We start from the raw sequence: 25,049 nt of genomic DNA on the forward strand, positions 1-25,049 counted from the left end.
GCGTACATTTCCCCATCACATCGGTTTCAGTACAAGAATTCGATCCCACTGACGAATCCCCACGATCAAGTACATTAGACGAGACCAATATTGAAAGAGTACGAGAAGCTCTCGAAAGAGAACGTCAACGTAGACCTTTATCTTCACTAAGCAATGTTAGCAGTGCAGAGGTCACCGATGATGAAGGTCAAGATTATGATTGGCGTCTTCAACAAGACTCTCCTCAGCCCGTTCCATCACCACTACCACTTGAACCTATCACCAGTGCCGGGAGTGGGGATTCTCGTGAAAATAGAAGAGTGGAAAATTTATTGTTAGATCATAATATGAACGAACATGTCAGAGGTTATATACCCATGGGAGAAACGGATGGATTACCCAATATCAAACATACCGAAACTGTGGATGATTTGAAGGCAGCTACAGATATCGTTCGTGCTCATACTGGTAAATGGGGAGTTTTACGTCGACGTGTCAAAGCTGTCAGTCACGCTAAAAACTTTGCATCAATGACTTCTGGTCCGAGTATCAAAACACAATTGAACGCCGATCCTGCCGATAACGAAAAGTGGGATCCCGAAATACCTCATCGTCCTTGGGTACCGGAACACGTGTCTGGTCGGACCGGTGAATCATCTGATCGAGAACCAATAAGTAGAAAGTCCTCTGGATATAGTAGTGAAGATGAAGATGATCATTCGATAAGAATGCCAAACCTTCCCGAAGGTGCTTCTGTCTTATCTTCACTTTTAGCCTTATATGGACAAAACCGTCCTGGTATGAGATCGGAACGGACATCCGTAGCTAGTTCAGTGGGGACTTTAACAGAAGACGAATCATCAGATGAAGACGAACGTAGAAAAAAAGAAGTTGAACGTACAACAGGTGTTCAAATACATGATCGACATCGACCTTCTATCACAGGTTCAGAATCTCCCAATCGACCACAAATGCGAAGGATAGCAAGTGATGGAAGTGTACGTCCTGACCAACAAGTAGAACCAGGGTTTATGAAAGCTATCAAGAGAGCTAAAGAACATTGGATGGAACGTGATCGACCTAAATCCGCACGTAATGGTGCAGGTGTTATCGGTGCTCTCATACAAAACACAGCAAATTTAAGTGCGGCCGCTACACCTCATGCTTCTACACTGGCTCCTGCAGCTAAACGACCAGGATATCAACTTAATCGATATTCTTTACCCGATATAAATGGTCCGGATGTTTCTCAACCATGGAGACCTAGTTCAAGACCTGGAAGTAGAGCAAATTCCAGACCCCCTTCGATTCATTCTTCTACCGTCGTTTCTGAAACTCCTCCAGATGCTAAATCTACCGTTTCGGACGATCAATTTTCAAAACGAAAGGCTTATTCGGATGATCAATTGTCATCAATGAAAGAAGAGAAAAAGAGAGCTGCGTCGGTTGATGAATTATCGACAAAAACTGGAGAGAAAAGAAAGCCAAAGATGAACTTGGGTGAATTAGGTAAATTACCAGTATCGGCTTTGAAGGCAAGTGGACATGTTTTGCATAATGCAGAAAATTGGATAATGAGTGGTGGGAAAACACCATTGTTCACTCCGGATGAGAAGAGTGGCTTTGAGTTTTTCACTCCTAGGTCTCTGACGGAGGAGGATATAAGGAGGAAAGAAAGGGAGAAGGAGAGGAAGAAAAGGAAGAAAGAGAGGGATGCTAGGAAGAAACAAGAGATCTATGTGGGTTTCTTTCCCATTTCTTCTCACATGCGCTTCTATGTGACAATCTCCTTGTCACATCATGTCCCATCAGCCTGAATTTACTTTTTTACTAGTCTCGCTCTTCAAGCAAGCTGGAGATCCTGGGGGTAGAAACTGATTTTCAGATTATCCAACACGTCGCTGCTTATATTCAAAGACAACAATTCCTGCTGAAACTTGCAAGAGCTCTGATGATGTGAGTCGCGTTCGTCGACTGAACACCCTGATTGTCTCATTCCATCCCCATCCCCATCCCCAGTTCACATATTCACCCATGTCACGACCTTACATGGAAGATTTTTTAAGCTTCTCTACGTGCCCGTCTCCCCGCAGCCATCCAGACCCGAACGCACTGAATTAAAGTGACGAGTAAGATCAAAACTAATATAACAGGTTCGGTTCCCCTTCTCATCGTCTTGAAACCCAAATCCAAGCTACAGCCCGAGTATTAGAAATTAACGCTCAAGTCATTTATCTACCAGGAACCATGTTAATTTCCTTTGGTGACGATACTACACATACTTCTGAAGTCAAATTCTTGAAACAAGCCACAGGATTAGATCTAGGAAAGTTATTGGCGACTCATCATTTATATTGGAACGTTGTACATGATCGAATGTCGGTAGATCAAGCTAGTAAAGATTTAGACGTTTTGATGACTACTCCGGTTTATTATTCTTGGTGGCAGGTTTTGTTGATCGGAGCTATGTGTTCTGCTTTTATCACTGTGATTTCATTTTACGGGTGAGTACAGTTTCCCCTTTCTTGTATCTTTGCGTACTCCCAAATTCCGTAATCCCCTTCCCCCTCCCCCCTCTTAGCGGCTTACTAAATGCTTTCTTCTTCCCTCCCCCGAGCATCTTCAGAAACACATACAAGAGCCCACCAAAAAATTCTAAACACCCCTTGCTTCTCTTACAATCATGGATGAAAATCTTACTCATCCCCTCGCACACCTGAACGCTATCATGTAGCCTAGAATCTTGGGAACGTCCGAGTCATATGTGACCAAAGCCGGATGGATATAATCTCGCCATGAACAGGACGAACGAGAGAACAACCAACTCATCTTCAGATCATTCATAGACGCACTTATCGCCATGCCATTGGGTATGCTCCTCTGTGGTGTTCAAATCCTAGTGGCTAGAAATGACATGTTATCTAACGTGTAAGTCCACCGTGGTTCTTTATCGAAGGTGAGAAGATGTTAATGGGAATAGATTCGAAATTTCCATCGCTTGTATCATTTCGTTCATTTCTGCTGCGTTAGCTTCTACTGGGTATTTCTGTTATACTTCTTTAGTATCAGGAGGGGTGGTATTGATTTTACCTGTGAGTTTTCAGTCGTTTTACTCCCCTCCTCTACTGCCTCCTCTTCTCCTCTTCCCCCTTCGCCCGAATGTTCCTTAGATTTATTATCGCTCCTCCGCCTCCCTCGAACCATTTCCTCAACAGTCAATGCCTCTCCCCTCACCCTAATCATTTCCTCTGATTTGTCATCGCCAACTGCTACCTCGATTCTATTCTACTATCAATTGTACTTCTCTACTCTATCAGCCCATATCTCTCCTTCTGGCTTAATTTTGCGACCTTCAAGCGTTCATATTCGTTCGTCCATCATACAAAAAATGAAGGAGACATCAGAAGAAACAGACCTAACGATCAGGGTTACATAGTCCTATGTGGTTCACTAGAACTAGCTTCTCGTAACATCACCTCCGGTGCAGTCCGAATAGGTTACAGTGTCATTTACTCTCTATTCCTAGGATTTGGTATAACCATAGGTGCAGAGATATATCGTAAAATCACAGGATTAGAAGTTGTCGGACCGGATGATTATACTTGTTCAACTACACATAGTGGTAAACCTTGGTATGGGGTAACTCCTAGTGCTTATTGGTGTAAGTGTGTCTTTAGTTTTCCTACACTCCTTCCTATCTGCCAATCTCGAACGAACACACACACACACCATCTCGGATCTCCATAGAGTTTCAGAAGGCGCCTCTTTCATTCTACGAAGTTAGACCCTCCACCACATGAATGATAATCCTGTTTTTCACCATTGCTACAAAAGTAATGGAAGGGGCGTTTGTAGAAATTTGATGCGGTGACCTGGATTTGATAATTGATCATTCACAGACTTCCTCTGTTGTCCTGCTTATTCCTTTTGGCTTTCTTTGAGGAATCAACAACCTCTTTTTGCTAAAGAACTGGTAAGTCTATATATTTCTTTTCCCAAACTCACCATCCTCCCATCTCCTACTTTCTGTTTCCCCTATTACTCCACCCTTACCCATCACCCGCCCTGGCATGACGTTCCTGATCGGACCCTCCGCTGATGTCTAGCCAATCATGGTCCTCATCTCCGTTGCTGGCTGGGTTTCCAACCATTTTTCCGGTCTCGCTTTCCCCGGTAGATCAGACATCGTCTCCGCCATCGGTTCTTTCGTAGTCGGTACCCTTGGAAACCTCTACGGTCGTTTCTCTCACGGATCAAGTTTCCCAGTAACAGTCACTGGTATACTCTTTCAACTTCCTTCAGGCTTAGCAAACGGTGGTATTTTCAATTTCGCCGCTGAACAGAATGGGACTCAAGCTTGGAGTGATGGTTTTGACGTTGCTGAACAATTGGTTTCTGTCGCTATCGGTTTAACCGTTGGATTGTTCGTTAGTGCTGTTATTACACATCCTTTCGGTGGACCTAGACGTGCTGGATCGGGTGTTTTCAGTTTCTAGACTGTTCTTATCTTTATCAAAATCAATAGGCTCCGAGCTCCGTATCTATCCCTTCTTCCATTTGATGCCACAATTCCTTATACTTCATCCATCCGCATCGAACATTCTTTTTCCTGTCCAATCACAAATCTTGTAAATATTCTTGCCTGCTAAGATCAACACACACTCGATAGATATAGAAGAAAACATAGATCATAGAATGAACATTTGTATGCATCCTTCTCGTTTTGCGATACTTCCTCAATTCAAAGTGCATAGCAAGTAGCATAGTAGAATTGATAGCAACCACGTTGTCATCGCGTGCCTGACACGGACAAGTTTACAAATCACATCACTTTCCCTCCTCTCCCTCCTCACACTTCCCTCCCATTCTCTTCTAAATTGTACAACTCTTCCTCTCCTCGTTCACTACTCGAAGGGCGTCACAGAATAACTCTTTAGTCACCTCACAATCTTGAACCCCACCACTTGCTTCTACTTTTGTGAAGGAAACGCCCTTCTTGCGCAGTTTGATCCATCTCTCCATCCCCCACTTTTCGACCTGTCAAGTCACTCGTACGTTCCTCTTATCCCTCCATCACAACTATTGTCACCTCCACTCTTTCATCCCACATCTACTTCCTCCCCGCTCTATTTCCTCGTTTGGCATCCCCCCACTAAACATCGGACGATCCTCTATCCCCGCTTTGCACAATCGTGGAACGTACGTCGCTGTTGGTCCGGTTGGTAAAAATGACAGGACTTTCTACCTGATTGATGACACGAATTTTCATGTTGTTATGTCACTTACAGGGTTCAAGGGCCGTAGACTGTCAAGGTTGTCTTCGTACGGAAACGCTGGTGGTTGATGGGACGGGACGATGCTGACTTAACAGGCTACATCGGTTTATCAATCAATCATACCTCGGTCTCGGGTATCAAAAAACCTTTAGCTTGGCTGTACTTTTCACCCTTGGATTCAAGTAATTCCTCGACTTCAGATTGATTTCCGGACCGCTCCTATCGTGTTCTTTAACTTGGTGTCTACTTTCGACAGCCTCAATCGGGTTTGACACTCGACTTACTCGACACCGATATCTTGTGATCACTGAAGGTATTTCAACAATCCGCTGGATTTCTTCCGGCTATTATACTGCGGCAAGGATTAACAAACTCTTAAAGCTCGAACCTGTGTTTCACAGCTGGTATCGGTGACAACCGTCTACAAAGCATACATAATCAGTGAGTACCTTTTTCAAGTTATCTTCATAAGCAAGTCCATCCTCCACTCTTTTCCCCTTTCCAAGATCCCTTTGTTATGTATGTTCTCCGCGTCCTTTGTCTCTTTACAAGGGTCTTCACCCTCCTGTCCTTCCCCTCACCTGCTCACTCACTTCCCCACCTTCCGCTAGAAGTCCACGAAAAGTACTTTTGACCCCTTCGTCAAAGGTGTCAAAACCACCTTCCTGGTTCCTCCCATCCCCCTTTGCCCCTTGCCTCTAAACCAACTTTAACCCCTTATCCCAGCCACACCCCTCTTTTCCCCTGGACCCGACTTTACGGGTCTGAAGACACGAGAAAAAGCGTTTCAACGGACCTATGTGTAAGCTGCTTCGTGAGATTGTATCCCAGGTTCAGAAGAACGGAATAGTAGTATCATTTGACCTTTACTCTTCACCATCTCAACCCACCCCTTCGTTTCACTCGGCCGATATCCCACCCCTTCGGAGTTGACATAACATAACAAGCTGTGCTTCACACTTTCCCACCCACCTCTACCTTTGCCATTGACCCCTCTCCTTATCCCCCTTGAACATATTCGACTTTAGACTTCTCACACAACCTTTGTCTTTTACCCCAACGGCCGATAAACTTCCCACTCCGTCCAAGTCTCATCATACTACCACATAAACCCTGCCCTGTGTTTTTTTCTCATCTCCCCAGGCTGGTCACTTGCCCATTTGACACACTTGACACACTTTTACTTGTGTCACCCGGAACATCGGGCTTCCCACCTATCACTTGTCCTCTTAAAGCCCTTTCGCATCATCCCATACCGTGTTCTTGACCATCTGTCAGATTTCAATCTACCCTGAGAAATACATCTCTCACGGACAGGAAGAAACCCTGTTTTTGGCAATAGGAAAGAAACAGCAGTGCTGACAATGCCGCCCACACCCACACCGCCCCCTTCTGTACGCGCCCAATCTCACCCACGTACATCTCCCGTACCCGCAGTCGTCCCTTCTCAACGAGGATCTCTCTCCCCACAACGACCAAAGATCCTCACAAGTGGTATCCTTTGCGATAGACAACCTCGTAGTTCACTACCTCGTCACACTTCACCTGTCGAACGTCTCCCACGCCCTAGAAGCTACTCCGTCTCACTACCTACCATCCATAGCGCCAGCTTTCTCGAACCCAACATGTCTTGGGCTCAGATGCAGCAAGGGGTGAGTGATCCCTCCCTTTGGCTCTCAGCCCATCTTGAGAATCTTTTGAGCTGACGGTGAATTATAGCCAGTGACAATGGAGCCTCAGCAACATTACCCTTTTGCCACTCCCAACTCTCAAGAACACGAAAAACAAGGTCTTGGATTTGAGACGGGTCATAACGATTTACTCGGATTGTCTCAAAATCAATACAACCCAAACGGACACTTCAACCTCCCTCAACCACCTTTTCCTTACAGACCTGCCTTGGCGCTTGACACCTCTGGCGTACCGTCTGGCTTTCAACTCCAGTCCTCTCAATCGTCCAACCCATCTTCGGGTCTCACAGCTGATGTGTCGTCGAATCACGAAAATGAACGTCTCATCACTCCTCATGTTCCACCTTACGGTCTTGAAGGTTACGGCTATGCCCTACCGAATATCTACAACTTGCCCGATGGTGCTGGAGATCCTGGAATTGCTTGGGATCCAGCCTATCGTGGTTTCTACCCTGGCTTCCCACCAGGAGGACCTTATCAACAACAATACGGCACTATCTCGCCTTCCCAATTGGGTCAACAGCACATGTTTAAGGCTTCGCATTATAGCAGTTTGATGGAGAGCAGAGGTTCCAACTCGTCTGCCAGTTCAGAGAATACGGAATGGGTACCTGGAGAAGGTCTCGAAAACTGGCATCCCCTCCAACGTGCTCTTATGCCTGATAGATCTAGTGTACCAGAACCTGGAAGACGGATAGAAGATATCACTCCTCCATACTTTGCTCCTCCTCCTCCACTTGCCTCTCCCGGTACACTCGACACTGCCCTGCGTGAATATGTCACCTCTCCCAACCGACTGGCATTTGGAGAACGTAAAATCATCGTCATGTCACCTAAAGTCGGTCAGAAGTCTTACGGTAATGAGAAACGTTTCCTCTGTCCTCATCCTCAAGCGGCACTCGTCGGTTCGGCTTGGTGGACCAAGTCGCCGGAAAATTGCCCGGTCACTCCAATCCTACCTCCCCGAGTCAACATATCTCTCGTGGGTGAAGCCCCGGTGAAAGACGCCACTGTCAGCTGGACCACAGTCGACGCGAAGAACATCGATGAGAAGATCAACACGCAGGCTATCCATCCGAGTGATGCACCTTTCCTCGGTAATGTTGCGGGCAGAAATCTGCACATTTCAGACAATGATGGCAAGAGACGAGAAGTCAAAGCTTTGGTCACTATCAAGGCACCGTTAAAGCATCATGCTGGTCCTCATGGATGGGGAATGTCCAAGGGAATGTTGACGGATATCAGCAACGATGAGATTATTGGTGTGTTCGAGAGTAAGGAGATCAAAGTTATTTCTAAGCCGAGTAAGAAGAAGAGCAGCAAGATGGGAGAATGTTAGTTCCTTTGTTATTGTCGCTCGAGCAACAAAAGCTGACTTTCAGTATTGATCAATCATGGTTCTACCATTGCATTGTTCAACAGAGTGAAATCGCAGACCACTTCCACTCGCTACCTTGGTGTAACCCTCGACATGACCCGATTCACCGGATCCGACGGTCGACCTGTCAGTGGAGCTAGGCCTCCTCCTCTGTCCAACGAACGTTCCATGTTCCCCGGCTTTACTGCCAACGCCAACGTATGGGAATCATTCATAATTTGGCTGGTTGACCCTACCAAACCACATGGACCAGGCAACGGACCGCCTTTTCAACCTGACTGGCCTAGTCCCCCTTCCAACGCCGTCACCTCGTTGACACACGCCCCTGTGGTGAGGTACAATTCTTGTGTTGTTCTACAATCTTTCCAAACAGGTATTCTTTCTCCCGTTCTAGTCATCCGACGAATGGAACAAGATACCGAAGTGGTCGGTATGGATGGTACTCATCCTCCTGAACCTGGTGCTCCTCACTGTTGTCCCGAAGGTGAATATTTAGGAGATCCCGTCAGTCAACTCCAAAAGATCGCTTTTGAGATTTATCATCATGACACCATGTCACATGTAGGTCGTGATCCTCGTTATGGAGGTTTATGGTTATCTTGCGATCAAGAAGTTGTTCAAGAAAAACTTGTTCATTCGGAAAGGAAATGGTCCGTCATACCTCCTTCCAACAAGAAACCTTCTTCCGTACCTTCAACACCTCAACATCGTTATGGTATATTACCTATGACACCACATACTTCTTCTGCTAATCTACCTTCCACCCCTTCTTCACCCGTTTCCACATCTTCCGTCTCGGATTATTTCGGTCCTCATTCTCGTAAACCATCAACATCATCACTCCTCTCACCCATAGCGGGAGAGGTACCACTTCCTAGTATGTCTAACGAAGCTGGTCCTATACGTCGTCAGAGGACAGATCAACAGGAAGAGGTCCTTTAAGTAGACCGTTACAACATAAAAAACGTGGTTCTACCGATATAACAAGTTCACCTTCTTTTGAACATGTCGCTCTTTCCGGTCAAACACATACACCCACACATTCCAATGCGGGTTCTTATCAATCTCAATCACCTGCAGAAGGAGAAAGAAGGATGCAATGGAGATTAGACGTTGGAGATGTTTGCGTTTGGAGTATAGTCTCAACCGAACAAATCACTTATACTTTTTACGTACCTCCCTACGTTACGGAAGTCAGGGAACCGTTCGCTCCTTTTCCTACGCTGAGTAGGGCTTTGGCACCTAATATCAGTGCGGAGGTTTCACATGGGAGGTTACAACATCAATTCACTACTATGGCTACTATGCCTTTGGTGACTTTGTGAGTGATTTCGTTTCTAGTGTATCTCTCTCTTCCTTCCTTTTCAACTCTTCCGCCCCTCTCCCTCTCCGCCTTCCCGTCCACTTTCCTTCCCCGTTCACCATATCTGCCGGCTACTCTCCGCCTTCTCGTTTAATATCGCTTTCACGTCATCCTTCGCTGGCCCTCCTATGAGCCTCTGCATTGTCGTATCATTCTCCGGTGCCAAAAAAGCTGCACGCACGAGCGTCTCCGCCCTCGTTCCCGTAAGTCAAGTCAAGATGTGCAAGAGTAGCAGATGTGGATTGGATAGGAAACGTATCGTACTGACTGTCAGCTATGGGAAAAACTTTGAGAAACGAGCGGACAACACGCCACATTGGCAAATCTATTATGGACCTCAACCCGCAGGTTACAACGAAGTGCGATGGTGAGTGTCCCGTTCATCGATTTGTCACTGTCTACCGTCTACCGTCATCCGTGCCCCTGTCCTCCGGACGTAGCCTGCTCATACGTGAGGGGACACCCACCGGCTGGCTGACTTTTATCACATTGACAAGTCTCCCTCTATGCCATCTTCATCAGCAATTTGAGGATAGAGCTGACCAGCAGTACCGAAGTCATGGCCGCTGCAGAACCTCCCGCTGCAGATTCACAACAACCCATCTACCTCGTCCGATCCGACGGCCAGTGCATCTTGCCCACATCAGTCACTTATCCTTGAATCTTCCGTTCACCTCATACGCCCTCTGGCATCCAGCATCCACCCGCACATTTGCTCATCTCACGAGAAATCACTCTGTCACCAACTGCCATACCTTTTTTGTGTATAGGAGAGAAGACATTCACGGACTATTTGTATTCAAGACGAGAAGAATCATGAAAGAGTTATGATATGCTTGCATTCGCATTTGTATATCTGAATCACGGAGAGGAAGACATTTGTGTATCTGACCAAGTAAGAGGAAGAGGAAGAGGCAGAGAGAGAGAAAGAAGAAGAAAAGTGTAGTACGTTAGAATAGAATCTTAGGTTTAATTGTATGTTTCCCTCAACTGAATATAAAGATATTTGGATCATCATTTTTCTTTGATTATAAATCTGTTTATCCGATGAACCAATATTGATTCTCTCATCGTTCACTGTTCAATCTAATTTCTCATTATCATTATTGAACTCTTAGTCGACATCAAATAAAGATCCCAAATGTTTCAATTTCATCCAAGATATACAGTATGTTTCTAGTATCATCTACTCTCAAAATATTTTTATACCTTTTCTAGATGATCTACTTTTCCAACGTCTCACAACAGTCATAGCAGCTAAGATGATTGATGAAAATCCAGCTAAAACGCTCAAAGGACCTAACCAACTGACTTCTTCTTCGTTCCCTTCTTCCCCTGCTGATGAATCTCGTTCTTCAGAACCAAAAGAAGAAAGTGGAGAAAGTGGAGAAAGTGAAGAAAGTGGATTTTGGGGAGAAAATGGTGGTATTGACTCTTGTAAAGATTTGAGAGAACCGATAGAATTGTATATATATTTATATATAGGTTTATTATCTTCCTACTTTCGTCAGCATTCCACTTTTGTTTTTTTCATTTCCCAAATGATGTCATATTTATCTATACCATCGTCCGTACTTTTTCATCAAGATCTTATTCTCACCACGTGAGTTTTTCCCCTTTGAAACTTCTGATCATCTCATTTCACATTTGGATCTTTCCTACTGTTACATTTTCCCATTCCCCATGACCTCATCATGAATACAAAAAATAGAATTGCGATTCTACTTTCTCACAGTCGAATTATGACATCTCAAACAACCAATTTCTCAACTTCTCTCACTTAAAACGAAAATAACGCCGGAAACCGGAGATCCCCCTTGTCTTATCTCTCAAACCGTATGGAAGAAATTTCTGAATTCTCTTGGGCTAGATAGACAAAACGATAACTCACAATGGTTTGTTTTGTCCTTTGAGCCAAAGCGTCAAAATCAACTTTCATACCTTTTAACATCTCTTCCAACTTTTCTTCTTCTTCTTGTAATTTACCCATCCTTGAAGAAATATCTCCTCCTCCTGTCGATATTGATGCATCCACCTGTTCTTGAAGGCTTTCTGACGGAAGAACGATAGGGAGAACGGATAAGGTTTCAACTTGATTCGTCAATGAGTCCATGGCTTTCATCAGGGTCATTTGGTATGATACTAATGCGTCTGCCATACGCGAGTCCTATTGGTTAGTTGGACGTCATACGGTTTACCCTCGGGAGGTGGGGTAGACTCTCGGAAGATGGAGAGGGGAGGGGGAGACTCTTGACAGATGGGGAGATGATGAGGAAGAAGAGAGTGATTGTGGTAAGGATGAGTGGGTGAAGGGGCTGTGTGCAAAGCTATAAGGAGATAAGAAGGACCGAGGAGAGATGATAAGGACGGAGAGAGGATGGTGAAGAAGATGGAACTGACAAATCCACTCTTGGCCTCTTCGGGATGTTCCAAAGCGTATTGCTCTTCTTTCGCTTTTACCGCCGCGGGAGAATCTCGCAGTCGCCAAGGTACGTATGGTTGGCCATTATCAGGTGGCGGATCAATACATATGACTATGTGTTAGAGCCCATATAATGACTCAACGTAAAGCAGTCGGATGAATATGAGAAGAGATACAGCAGTCGGATGAATCTGAGACGAGATAGAGCAGTCAGATGGAACGGGAATGACATTGTGGACATTGAAAACTTTCAAAGAACCAGGAGAGCAAGTCCCAGTGTACTCGAGTAATGAGGGGAACAGAGAGTCAAGGAGATATTCAGCTGGGAGGTGACAGAGAAAGAAAATACACGTACCATGCTGCACTTCCCCATTGACAAAATCCTCTTGAAAGGTACCCTTAGCACTTCCCCTATTGATCAAAAAAGCAGTAGGTCGACCGTTCTCAGGCGCTTTAGGACAACTAGCTCCTTTCACTCCGTCAAATTGAGCATCGTCGTCTTTCTTATTACGAAGTACGGTAAATCCCGTGACGGAAGAAACGACCACTCCATATCCAAAGTTTTGACCGTGAAACGAATTATCGGTGACAGAGGCTGAATGAACGGTGGTATCTGTATCGTCTGACCATGATGATGGTCCGATAACTATACCGACTTTTAGAAAACGGGAAAGAGCAGAGATATCGTTATGATGAACGGAAACACCGGAGTAATCTCCTTCCCATGGGTCGTAGTCGACTAGGTTTATTCCTGAAATCAGGATTGCTACTTGTTACAAAGCATGATATTGGGTGTGAATCACCGCTGGAAATTCCTCGAATGGAATAAGGATACGAGAGGACAGGGATACTCTATAATGACAGATTGGCAGGATATATAGACGTGTAGAGAGTTTGTGAATGGAGAACTCTTTGACTTACCTCCCAGAACAACTCTGGTCCGTGAAAAGACTTCATTGTATCGTACTTCCGTACCTGCTGATCCAAACAGAACGATAGCACCGTCAGTCGTATCATACACCACCTATCCCATTAGCTAGAATGTGAAATCATCTCGACTCACATTCTTTTCCACTAAAGAGTCTTGACATGCTAAACTGATACCGTCCGAACGTGGGTTACCCCATGGCGGACTACGCTCTACCACACCATCATACTCGTCATCCCATTCTTCCCCACACGGGCCCTAGTCGTAAGCTCCACCATAGAATGGTGTTTCCTATTATACACGAGTAAGCATGCGAAGTTAGAACAAGATGGCAAGTAGGGGTTGCTCGACATGGATTGAGAGTGAACCAGGAGAGACATGAACGGAAGTGATTGACGGGAACTGGAAAATGATAGTGGGAAAGAGTTGAGGAGGAGGAATACAACATACAATCTCATTCCCCACTATCAACCCCTTCCTACACTGTTTATCATCCCCTTCTCGAAAGTGCAACGCACTCCAACCTCTCGGTTCGTACAACCTACAATCCCTCACTGTCTGTCCTTCTGCGTTACCAACCTCTATTAGAGCTGCTCCTGATGGGACGCGTAGTAGCAAAGGTCTGTTTCCATCCACGATGAGAGATTGTATCATAGCCCATGAACATTGTTTACAGTCGGCACTGTTTCGTTAGTCATTTTATATGGTTATGACCTTGATGATATCCGATAAGACCCACTGTATAGCTGTAGCTTGATCCTCTCCTTCCACTATGAGCATAGCCCTCTCTCTGCCTGCTGGATCACCTTCGGTCGTCAACGTCTGTCTCGGGGCAGTGAATACGACTGGGTTTCTGAGACGATGAACAGAACCCGGACATAGTAATACAGTCGTTCCTTTCCCACCTACACGTCAGCACGGGGGCTATGAGGTGAAGACGACTGACCTTTGGAAAAAGCATCGTTGATAGGTTTCTCGTCACCCGATGGAAGACATCGAGGCGGTCGGGGGAGGGGTTTCCCGACTGCCGCGGAAGTTATGGGGAGAAAGAAGAGACATAAGGAGGAGAGTAGCATGAGTGGGTGGCAGGGGGGTTTATAGGGGGGGGTGAGGGGTTTGCTTTGGGGAGGAATGAAGGGTCAGAGAGCACAGTATCAAAGTGAGTGAGGGTGACTTTGTTTCCGTCGGAAAGGGATGTGGGACGTCATGACGCTAGGGGCCCTTGCGCTCGGACGGAAATGTCTGTGCGTCCGTCCAGTCAACTCGACTTGATCCACTTTTCTTCTCTCTTCTCCATCTTTATCACTTTGACAGTCACCACTCACACAGCTCGTATACACAGCGGTGGAACACAACCATAATGACATCAACATCCACTAGGCGTATACAGAGGGTAGGGCTCTTGTCCCTCTTCTCACCTTCACTCCTACTCCTCCTCGCCGCCCCTCACCGCCCATGTCCAGTTGTTCCAAGCTTCGAGCAAGGTTGTACTTAGCTGATCATCTAGGAACTCAATGAGATGTACGCAGAACCTCTACCAGGTATCACCATCACTCCAAATGAGAGTAACTTGCAGAAATGGGATGTGGAGATTAAAGGGCCAGTGCGTATCATTCTCTCGTCTCACCTCACACGACCTAAGTACTGTATGTCAGGTGGGAAGGATGCTCACGATAAGCCCGGCTCTCCGTATGAAGGTGGCAAGTTTCATCTGAATGTTGAATTCGCACATGATTATCCTTTTCGAGCTCCACAGGTGAGTTCTATTCTTGCTTGCCACATTCCATCGCCCTTCTGACTATGACGGGAGCATTTCCATCCGCAATATGTTGGATATCGGACGAACGAAGCAATCATATTCAGCGGAAACGATAATGACTGACACACACAGGTCAAATTTATGACCAAAATATATCATCCAAATGTCGACTCTGACGGTAGGTGAGTGACTTTTCTTGAAACTAATCCCCAAGCTAAAGTCTCAGTATATGCCTCGGAATACTCAAAACGGACCAGTGGAAACCTCCGACTAAAATGACACACGGTCAGCTGATTAGCTTTATGGGCTTCATAGTCGCTGAAATTCAGTCCTCATGTCCATATATGATCTCTTGGAAACACCCAACCCAGACGATCCCCTCGTTTCCTCAATCGTCAGCTAGTCCTTTCTCGCTGTGACGACGCTGATGGTCAGGCCGAACAATATCGCTCAGATCGAAAAGCATTCTTCAAAAAGGCTTCAGAATTTACCGCTCAGGTGAGGTTCCTAGCCGTGTTCTAGGTTGCCTGAATCTACGACCTTGAAGGCAGTAGCTGATGGACAGCATGCCCGGGGTTGAAGATGAGATGATGTGGTGATCGATGGCGTTTCTTACTGCAACACGAGTCATGATGTCAAACAAGAGGATACAATGTCAATGTCAAAATATGTCTTACACAAATTCACGCTTTCTGACACGACGTGCGGCCACATCAACATGATCATTGTGCAGAACGACACTTTCGAACATCCTCCTTCGTCCCACCTCGCTGTCAGGACGTATCGATATCGTGAGCGTATGCACTATGGTCTGGACTCTTACTTTTGTTCATAATACGATTCTACTAATCCTTAAAAATCGAAAAGCTTCTCTCTACTACTCGGACCCTGTTTAAAATCATACACGCAACAGGACGGCACGTGCAATGTCAACAAGACGCCGTCTCGCCGGCTTTCCCCACTTATGCTGGTGAGTTGTTTTGAACCAAAAACAACATCCGATTGACTTGGCGAGCACGGGGAGGAGTACACAGGTCGCAGCTCCCTGTTGATGCGGAACAGCATGAGGTAGTTCGGCAGAAGTCTACTACTTGAAGGGTGAGCGTGTCCATCTCCGACTATCGACTCATCCTGCAACTCCAAGCGATAGAAAATACTGACATTCAGTTGACAGAAGTCACCGGGTGCCTTGGCCTAGTGGTAATGCCCATGACTCCTTTTGGCTACAATACGATCACTCTCTTTGGCCTAGCACAGCCACTGGCTCATGAGACATTCGGTCTCCAGGATACGCCTCGTCTGACCAATCCATAAGAAGGTATCGGGCATTCTGGCGATCAAGGAACTCCCTCTTTGGGTGTGGGCTAGCAGTTCTTGCGAACCACTCGTCGACTTCGGGGCCATTGTGACTGATCAAACGGCTAAGTAACTACAGTATTGAGTGACAATTTGTACATATAAGGAGTAACTTGGGATGCGCCATCTGACTTGGACCATCGCCCCGCTCTCAGTCTCACTCAACTGTCCTCACAATCTCCTCCCAATCTTCAAAGATAGGATCTAATCAGTCATCAAGTGGTCGGGCCAAGCCAGGTACAGTAGCGTTACAGCAGAACCGAGTCATTCCAACAACACCGATAGCATGCAACCAGTCTCGAACAGTATTGTTCGGATGGCTTCTTCCTTTTTTCAAGAAGAAAGATCCCAACGCGCCGAAGTAGGATCTACGAGTGAGTCTTTGGTCATGGTATTCGATTTTGGCGCTGACTCAACAGGTCTGTCTCCCCAGTCTCCCTTGGCAAGTTACACCCAATCTTTGAGACTATTGTGAGTTTCCATCATCCTCCTTGACCTTTACCGATCTTGCATTACACTTTACACCTCCCACATGAGCCTCGCTGAGATATAGACCATAAACCAACGCCGGGGAGAATGAGCGAGGATGTGGGATATGTAGAGGTATTATCAAGTGGGATGAACATATTGAGGAGTGGATGATTATATAAGTCGCCATAACAGTAGTCGTACGTATGTTATTCTATCATCGCTATGAAAGCTTGAAGAAAACTGAACGTTGAATCTCGGCCGCGGAGGAGAAAGTCCATTTTGACCGAATATGAACACTGATCAAAAGCTCCACTTTTCTTCTACACATCCTTTGACATATCTACCTCAGCGTGTGAAAATGACGTTTTGAGAAAGTTCAGAGGGGTTCACCGTACCCTTTTCTACCCATCTCGTCTTATTCGTCTTCTCGTCTGACCCCTCTAACCAATCTTCCCCTCTGAACACCTTTTGGCAATTTCTGACTGACTACTCGACTCGTCTTGTAGCCCTTCAAGTGATTTACTAATTGATCATCTTCCAGAATCTTTGACTGATCCATAGATCCACGGGTAGTACATATCAACTAACAGGTTTTTACTTCGATTGACAATATCACAAGAATCGAATTCCTCATAAATCGTATGTGGGATATGTTTTGCTGTATGAACAAGTAAATCTTCCCATCTCTCTTCCCCTATTCTCTCCTTCCCTTTCAAAACACCCTAACACATCTTTGACATTCCTACTCTATTTGTTATGTAGATAGCTAATAGTCAGAGAACCAAATCGACTTTATCCCAAACGTCCAATTGAAAAGACTAAACTATTCCCCACTTCTCGTCATAAACATTATGGTATTCATAAAGGTTTACAAACCGTACATACTTGTATGTCACCTTTGTCACCTTTAGCTTCACCTTCACCTTCATCATCTCCTTACATGAAAACAAGTACAAGTACACCAAAACTTGAAAGATATAAACAAAAAGCAACCACTATTCCATTCCCTTCCACCTTCCTACCAAATCAACAACAACATCACACATCATTCACTGAGAGTTATCGTGTCATCAATCCGAATATTTCACCCATGAGACACCACCCTACACGGGATGAAAATGCGCAGTATAACATTACTCGTACTCGTACTGGGAAAGATCATATCCCTCAGAGGATGACGTACGATTCGAAAGGACACGTAAGTGCAAAACCGAGGAAACATGTCGTACGTTTCTCAGAAAAGGTGAGTACGATGAGTGGAAAGGTTAAGAAGGCAGTGAAGATCCTTGGGAAATGAAAAAAACGTTTGTCAAATACTGTATAGAGTAGAGTACTCTACTAGTACAGTACGAATAATATGTTTGAAATTGTCATGGAGTCGTGTAAGGGAGGAAGTACGACAATGGATGATTTTGATTTTGTGAAGATTTGGATTTTTCGTTGATGGTTTTGCTTCGGTGGGAGAATATCAATCCGTTTGATCATCATTATTGAAAAAAGAGTCGATTGTGTATGGTGTACTTATTGGTAAGTGTGTTCTATCTCCATAAACTTTTTTTTTTCAACTTTGTACTCATCACTTGAATCTTATCATCATGTTGATAATACTGTACTCCTACTATGCATTTTGTTAAGATGTCTGTGAATCTCCATTTCGCCCCACCTTCACCCTTGTATCACCTCCACTTTCACATCGCAATCCTCTCATCGATCATCCGGGAGGGAAGGGATGTACAGTATCGTATAACATCGGTTATCGTCTATCCCGCCAAACGTCACATCATTTCTTCTCATCTTCTTTCCGCCCAGAGTCCCACGTACTTCCATCGTACTCTTTTACAAAGTACGTTTTCAGCGGGAATAGAGTGTACGTACTCTTACAATCCCAAGAACCTAGTCCAAGAAACGTCTCGTTTTTGTCCGGTTACTTACGCCCCGTTGATCCTAAGGGCGTTTGATGCCAGGAAAAAAGGAGTAAGAGGAATGATTTACTTCTGTACCTCGTTGAATTTGAGGGTTTATGTGAACAAGATTCCGACTGCATGAAGGTGTATCGGTTCTCACGGTTCGAAATGACGAATATCTTTCTTTCCGATATGGGGGAATGGAAGATGATATATATCGGATAGAATATTTCATTTCTCACCCCAAGTCCATTGAATAGATAAGACTTTTCGTCAAACAAAAATCGAAGTTTGAGAAACGCTGAAGAATACTTTCTGGAGGATTAACAAGGGATACAATTTGGTGAGTTATGTGTCTCCCTTTCTTCCTCGTGAGGATGGTGTATGTGTGGATGATCGGTCTTGTGAAGATGTTGAGTAGTGGAGACGGTGAGGATGGGAAAATGGTGTGAGGTGTTTTCGTAAGGTTGATATTGTACGATATGGGACATGGGTGTATGTGAAAGATTTGTGTGAGATCGAGTAAATTATGACTCGGAGTATGAAAGTATGGGATGTGGGAGAATAAAAGAGTATGGGATTATGAGAACGAAGGAATACAAACTCACGATATAGCAATCATATACGTCTTACTTTCTTCCCGTCCACCACCCTACATCTCTCATCTCCCACCTTACAATCCCCATCCTCCACCTATCGTTCTCTCTCGCTGATTATATCTTCTTCTTCTCCATAACTCTCTCATATTCCTTCTCCCCATCTATCACATCTATCTTCTCTTATCCACTTTAATCATCATCTTTCGACAAACTTCTCTTTCTTTCCGTCGTTTCATCATGACCGGCCCAACAGCGAGTAAAACCAAGACCAGTCCTATCAAGATCGACAAACCTAAATCTAAGACTGAGACAAAGCCTGGTAGTAAAGGGAAAGAACCGAAAGCCGGTTCGAAGACTACAGGGGTTAAAACGACTAAATCACCTGCTAAGACTAAAGCGTGATGTGAATTGTAAGTTTTACTCCAAGAACATTCATTTTCTTTGAATCATGCTCGATCTCTATCACCATGATGTCTGACTCACTCATCTGGGATGGTACATTGCTTCTTTGCCAAAGATCATTTTCTGTTACCAAAGACAGATCAGCACAGATTGGAAGGAAGACGACCGGAGAAGAGAAGAGCGTTGATGATCAGATTGTATATTCGTGTCGACAAGATTTAGTCTCCGGTGAGACCATATTGAGAGGTACTTGAGTAATGAAGATGTGATAGGTAATCAGTGATGTTATCCACCAAATCCACTTTCTGATGTCATGATATCATGTTGATGTGGCGGTGTACTACTGTAAGCGATGTACAGGGTTCCTTTGATCGACACGCAGGGAGCACCGCTCGACGTCAGTATCAAGGTGCAAAACGTGTATAAAAAGCATGATAACTTACTTACGTTCTTGACAAATTGACTTAATACTCGCCACTTTGTCCAGACAATCTGATCTCTGTCAAGATGAGATTTGCTGATCTGCTTCCATTCAGCAAGTACAAGATTCAAACTGGTGAGGATCAGTCTTACTCTACAAGAGTCCGTTTACTCACAGGACAGCGCCGAAAGGTGCCAGTGCTGAGGAATCGCCAAAGGGTCTCACGCTCGAATCAAAGAGTGTGTCGAAGTTCCAAACATTGCGTCTTCGAGGAGGGGGGTGCTGTATGAGGTGAGTCTGTCATTCGACCCGTATGATCTTTCAGAGCTTTGATCCGATGAAAAGGAAATTGGCATCATGTGTGTCAATAGACCTACAAACTGACGAATAGTGATCCTAGTGCCCCACCGGAATGGGGAAGACGACGTCGGCGACGGCGAGGTGGAGCTGGGTTTCCCGGAATGTATACTGCTGGCGGATTCGCGGGAAATGGAGCATGGGGCGCCGGGGGAGGTGGTGCATGCGGTGGTGGTGGAGGTGGGGGCGGATGCGGAGGTGGCGGAGGAGGTGGCGGGGGAGGATGTGGTGGTGGTGGTGGCGGCGGCGGTGGAGGAGGGGGAGGGGGAGGAGGTTGTTGAGCTTTCACTGCTTTCACCTTTCAACATAATGTCGCAGCTCTGATTTTCCTTGCTTTCGCACAGCGCTTAGTCGCATCGCCGTTGTATATGAAATGATGAAGAATCTGTCAGAACCAGTCAGCATCGTGAATGAATGTGAGGTTCTTGTGGAATGATGTACATCGTGGAATGTCATGATGTTGTTGAATGCCATGTCGTCCGAATATATACTGTGTCCTCGTTAGATGATCCTTCCCCACAGACCATCCCCGACCAACTCCTTCACCCCTCCATCGCCTAATACAGTCCTCAACCAACCCCTTACATCCTCCACTTCCTCCCCAGCTACCCTCAACACCCCCGCTCCGCTCTCAACAAGATTGAAAGACCACAACACTTTCTCCGGTTTTTGAGCTTGGAACTGTCTTGTGGCGTGAACCAACTTTGCCAAATGCGTTAACAGACTTTCGAAATGAGGACCAAGGATGAGAATTGTAGCGTAAACATTATAAGGTGCTAATCGCCTTGCGACATCTGACATTCCGTCACCTTGAAATGATTTGAGAGATTCAGGAGGATTATTCAGCACCATACGTTCACGCATAACCAGACGATCGCCTAAGTATACCTCATTGGTGGAAGCGTAACTTTCCATGGTCCAAATTTCCATTTCTCCAGTATCTCCCCTGTCTCCAGGTATTGTAGTCCCTCCGGCAGAAATTCGTCGTGAAGATGTGGAGGAATGACGTTGACCTCTTCCCGAAGACACCCAATCTAGTAGAAGCAACGAAGCCGAGTTATCCGCTGGTAAGAGGAACCGTTGCGTTTGAGAATACTTGGAATTTCGAAATGGAGCCACGGAATCGGGCATTAGAAGGAGGAATGATTTAGGTTGGAGTGTGACATGTAGACGTTGACGGGTCATATCGGTCTTCGAAGAGGTAAGTGAAAGTGGGGAGGGATATGAAAGATGTCGAAGATTTGGACGACTTTTGAAAACTTTCGTACTTCCTTGAGTGAGCATGACGAGACCGCAGCTTTGATCGATGTCCACACGGAGGGAGATGAGATCACCCGCTACTAGTCCACCTCCGTATGCGAGAGTATAACATGTCGCTATGTTCGAAGGCTGTGAGGGGAGAGGAGAAGGAGCGAGGAGTTTGAGTGGGTATGAAGCTATGAGAGTTGAGAAATTTGCCCTGGGTGGATGAGAGAGGTGAAGGTGTCCATTGCCCTCATGACGTTCGCAGTCGTCATGTTCCGGATCAACCTGTTTCGGTATCAAAGGTCTAGTATTGGGAGCGAGTCCGTCTTCCAGAAGGACTTTAGGAGTCATATTGTCATATCGTCATCTACTTGAGAACATGGTGTAAAGTGTGAAAGATTTCAAACGAGAAAGGGCGTCACAAAGTCGCGTGCGTAGCGAACCACCACTTACTTGGTTGATATCTTCCTCCCACTCACTTTGCATCTACACTACCTATCATGAGTAGATCCCTCATGGGTCCTCAAGATATCCCAGTCATATTACATAACGACAAAAGAGGTTTGCTAGTATTAGAAGACGATATCTTACAAGTCCTTCAACTATCACGAGATGGCAATCGTCAGCCCTCCTCTCCTCCTTCATCTTCCTTTTCATGTCTACCTTCCACACGTAAAGCTCATGGTTCAGCTCCGAAAAGACTCCTGTCATGTCCAATACGATACCTCCTACGTGTCAGTTTGGCCAAAGGAGAGTCAGGAACCCGAAGAAGACTCGACTTGTCAAGTGTGATAAGGAAAGGTCGTACTTGTCATTTATCCCAAATACATGTGTTGGTGGAACCTATCAACGTACCCGAGGCGGAGGAATGGGTCGAAGCTGTCATGTTGGCTGCTTATAGGGGTGTGTCTTTGCTTTTTTTTACTCCCAATCTCTCATTTACTACTCCCCTTCTCCCTCTTCACTTTCTTCTTGAACCTATCAAATGTCTCGTTGAGTTTAGGTAGGTAGGTATATGTGAAGAGGAGCAAGCTGATAAGGTAGGTGCCAAACCATTTCGAGAGATATTACTCCTGGTCAACCCTATAGGAGGTAAAGGTAAATCGGAGAGTATCGTACGACATACAGTCCTACCCATTCTTCAAGCAGCAGGATGTACTGTCGATCTCAGAGGTGAGCACAACAACGTACCTTCTACACCCATACCGAGATTGATGAACTAGAGACAACACATCGCTTGCATGCTGAAGAAATTGCTCAACAGATAAATTTAGAGTACGAGTGAGTTTTTCTCCCCGATCATATACGTATTTTCATACTCACATATCAGTGTCATAGCCACCGCATCTGGGGATGGATTGGTATATGAAGTTCTTAACGGTCTCGCTGCCAGATCAGATGCTAGAAAAGCTCTCAAAACTCCCGTGGTCCCTATCCCTACCGGTAATTTCTCTTTATCACAGGACTATGAGTGAGCTTATCTCGAAGGTTCGGCCAATGCTCTATGTGTAAACCTTCTCGGTCCTGAGGATTATGATCTCGTCCCTATAGCATGTCTGAATATCATCAAAGGTATGTACTGCTATATTACTTTACACTACGATCAGATAATATCTATCATCGCCAGATCAGCTGATATCAGGTCAACCATTACCTATGGATCTTTGTTCAGTTCTTCTTCTCCCTTCCATGACTCGTCGCTGGTCTTTCCTCGCTACTGCCATGGGTCTAATGGTTGATCTCGACATTGGGACTGAACATCTACGATGGATGGGAAATTCAAGATTCATTTATGGTTATCTTCGTGGACTCATCTCCCAGAAAAAGCTGAGTTGCCGAATACGTATGAAAATCGTGGCCAGTGATAAAGTGGAAATGGCAAGGGAAGCAAGACAGACAGTCCGATCGACACAATCGGTCGGAGGGGGGATCGATCCTATTTCGCCAACCAATGTCTACATTCCTTCCAAACCCACCTCAAAGGAAATGTCCAGTGCAACGTTGAGCGAAAACAGGGTGAACGGGGAGGTTGTAAGTGAAACTTTGGAGAATGGGGAAGATATAGATGGGAGTTTACCAGCTCCAATAGAGTTGAAACCGGATGAAAGTTGGAAGACTATAGAATCAACAGGAACACATTTGAAAACTCATAAAAAGGGACAAAATGGAAAAGGAGCGAATAACGATTGGGTTGATGGGGAGGGAATCATCTATGTCTAGTGAGTAGCCTTTCTCGTTGAATTTATCTCGCCTCCAGTCGCACACCGCTATGTCCCTTTGTCCGTCACTCTATTCAACCAGTGAGAGATTTTGCACAAGTTATATCTACCGTGTAACGGGGAGAACAGGCAAAAGTCGGTCAATGCTGACTCCTAGCTGCGGAGCAGGATCAGTTCGTTGGCCTGATAAATCTCTTCTGCAATGGCCTGTCGCTACCCCGGGTGCAGTATCAATGGATATGGTCATTCAAGCGGTAGTGAGTTAACATCAACTCATACTTGAATTGGTGTCGTGATAGGCGTAATGGACGCTTACTGATGATAGATGTCAAGAGGAGCTATGGCAACTTCTATGAGTGCAGCTGAGATAGGAGAAACTTACTGGGCCGAAGAACAACATTATTACAAAGGTACAGTATTTTCATTTATCCCCCTCTTCTCTCTTCCTTGACCCTTCCCATTTACACCCTAAAACTCTCCCAGAATTAATCTATCATTTTAACAATTGAACTCTCACTTAATACCTTTTGTAGGATCCTAGATGTCAGTTGAAGATGGAAGGAAGTAAATGGAGATTAACAAATAGTAACTGCTTTCATAGCTGAAAATTCTGATAAACCTAAACAACCATCCTTCACAATAGGTCAGTCTTCAATCCCGTCTTCTCATTACTTACTTCTCTTGCTTGTCATATCGTTCACCGACTTCCAATATCTCTCTGTTTTCTGAACATATGTCATCCATCTCCCTTCATTTTCACTATAACTTTCTTCCCCTCCCTGATTTCCTGTTAGATCAAACACCTGCCTGATGTTCAATTATCCCTTGATATCTTCTCCACCCACGTCTCTGTTCATGGTGCCAATCCTTATTTTGTGTATCACAATGTTCTTCGTTGTCAGCTACACATGGTATAATTCTGACCCCCAGACGGCGAGGCGTTCCCATTCGATACATTCCAAGTTGAGCTTCATCCACGTTTAGCGACCACAATGAGTCTCGATGGGAATTGGTACATTCCTGAATTCCTCAAGAAGAATAATCCAATTTGATCTAACCTCCACACCATGTCCATCAATTCGACGGAATTTGCATATAGACGGTATAGGAAGACGAAACATCATGATCATACGACAGGACACAATAACAATAGCATACATCTCAAAAGAGGAGAAAGTAAAAGTAAAAGTAGAGTATTCGAGCCACAGTAGATCTAGGAAAGGAGAGTAAAACAGGGAAGTAATTGAGGAGATGAGCATTAAATCGCGAAAAGTAACAC

The 25,049-nt window shown here is 45.2% G+C and overlaps 8 protein-coding genes across 8 annotated transcripts; 6 read left to right on the top strand and 2 right to left on the bottom strand.

Annotated features, from left to right (window-relative positions):
* Nucleotides 1-23: 23 nt before the first annotated feature.
* Nucleotides 24-4,475, top strand: TREMEDRAFT_25485 (uncharacterized protein; the record flags this gene model as incomplete). Its single annotated transcript, XM_007000571.1, has 9 exons — nt 24-568; nt 656-1,718; nt 1,865-1,935; nt 2,133-2,483; nt 2,815-2,907; nt 2,960-3,071; nt 3,406-3,583; nt 3,879-3,952; nt 4,086-4,475. Coding segments are annotated over 9 exons (2,877 nt in total), but the record flags the coding sequence as incomplete, so codon positions are not given.
* Nucleotides 4,476-6,619: 2,144 nt separating this feature from the next.
* On the top strand, nt 6,620-10,753 carry TREMEDRAFT_73141 (uncharacterized protein; the record flags this gene model as incomplete). The annotated part of the gene is made up of 6 exons (XM_007002161.1): nt 6,620-6,907; nt 6,975-8,280; nt 8,329-9,231; nt 9,252-9,645; nt 9,962-10,054; nt 10,237-10,753. 6 exons carry the CDS (start codon nt 6,620-6,622, stop codon nt 10,346-10,348), a joined length of 3,096 nt encoding a protein of 1,031 aa, XP_007002223.1. The 3' UTR covers nt 10,349-10,753.
* Nucleotides 10,754-11,509: 756 nt separating this feature from the next.
* TREMEDRAFT_24408 (uncharacterized protein) lies at nt 11,510-14,113 on the bottom strand (the record flags this gene model as incomplete). Its single annotated transcript, XM_007000432.1, has 8 exons — nt 11,510-11,854; nt 12,088-12,221; nt 12,465-12,860; nt 13,031-13,133; nt 13,173-13,295; nt 13,488-13,719; nt 13,777-13,942; nt 13,984-14,113. 8 exons carry the CDS (start codon nt 14,111-14,113, stop codon nt 11,510-11,512), a joined length of 1,629 nt encoding a protein of 542 aa, XP_007000494.1.
* Nucleotides 14,114-14,556: 443 nt separating this feature from the next.
* TREMEDRAFT_24636 (uncharacterized protein) lies at nt 14,557-15,318 on the top strand (the record flags this gene model as incomplete). The annotated part of the gene is made up of 6 exons (XM_007000464.1): nt 14,557-14,640; nt 14,716-14,793; nt 14,929-14,978; nt 15,023-15,081; nt 15,126-15,190; nt 15,232-15,318. The coding sequence occupies 6 exons, from the start codon at nt 14,557-14,559 to the stop codon at nt 15,316-15,318; spliced, it is 423 nt and encodes a 140-aa protein (XP_007000526.1).
* Nucleotides 15,319-16,438: 1,120 nt separating this feature from the next.
* TREMEDRAFT_59874 (uncharacterized protein) lies at nt 16,439-18,669 on the top strand (the record flags this gene model as incomplete). The annotated part of the gene is made up of 4 exons (XM_007001782.1): nt 16,439-16,526; nt 16,572-16,623; nt 17,401-17,866; nt 18,514-18,669. The coding sequence occupies 4 exons, from the start codon at nt 16,439-16,441 to the stop codon at nt 18,667-18,669; spliced, it is 762 nt and encodes a 253-aa protein (XP_007001844.1).
* Nucleotides 18,670-20,035: 1,366 nt separating this feature from the next.
* Nucleotides 20,036-20,587, top strand: TREMEDRAFT_59875 (uncharacterized protein; the record flags this gene model as incomplete). Its single annotated transcript, XM_007001783.1, has 3 exons — nt 20,036-20,084; nt 20,132-20,240; nt 20,341-20,587. The coding sequence occupies 3 exons, from the start codon at nt 20,036-20,038 to the stop codon at nt 20,585-20,587; spliced, it is 405 nt and encodes a 134-aa protein (XP_007001845.1).
* Nucleotides 20,588-20,807: 220 nt separating this feature from the next.
* TREMEDRAFT_67508 (uncharacterized protein) lies at nt 20,808-21,902 on the bottom strand (the record flags this gene model as incomplete). The annotated part of the gene is made up of 3 exons (XM_007001919.1): nt 20,808-21,256; nt 21,314-21,800; nt 21,837-21,902. 3 exons carry the CDS (start codon nt 21,900-21,902, stop codon nt 20,808-20,810), a joined length of 1,002 nt encoding a protein of 333 aa, XP_007001981.1.
* A 164-nt stretch (nt 21,903-22,066) lies between these two features.
* TREMEDRAFT_67509 (uncharacterized protein) lies at nt 22,067-24,822 on the top strand (the record flags this gene model as incomplete). The annotated part of the gene is made up of 12 exons (XM_007001920.1): nt 22,067-22,172; nt 22,242-22,454; nt 22,596-22,724; nt 22,775-22,832; nt 22,882-22,994; nt 23,040-23,123; nt 23,194-23,544; nt 23,611-23,770; nt 23,928-24,027; nt 24,096-24,180; nt 24,357-24,413; nt 24,701-24,822. 12 exons carry the CDS (start codon nt 22,067-22,069, stop codon nt 24,820-24,822), a joined length of 1,578 nt encoding a protein of 525 aa, XP_007001982.1.
* Nucleotides 24,823-25,049: the final 227 nt, after the last annotated feature.

This window comes from Tremella mesenterica, assembly GCF_000271645.1.
Source record: "Tremella mesenterica DSM 1558 unplaced genomic scaffold TREMEscaffold_1, whole genome shotgun sequence".
In the NCBI taxonomy this organism is placed as follows: domain Eukaryota; kingdom Fungi; phylum Basidiomycota; class Tremellomycetes; order Tremellales; family Tremellaceae; genus Tremella; species Tremella mesenterica.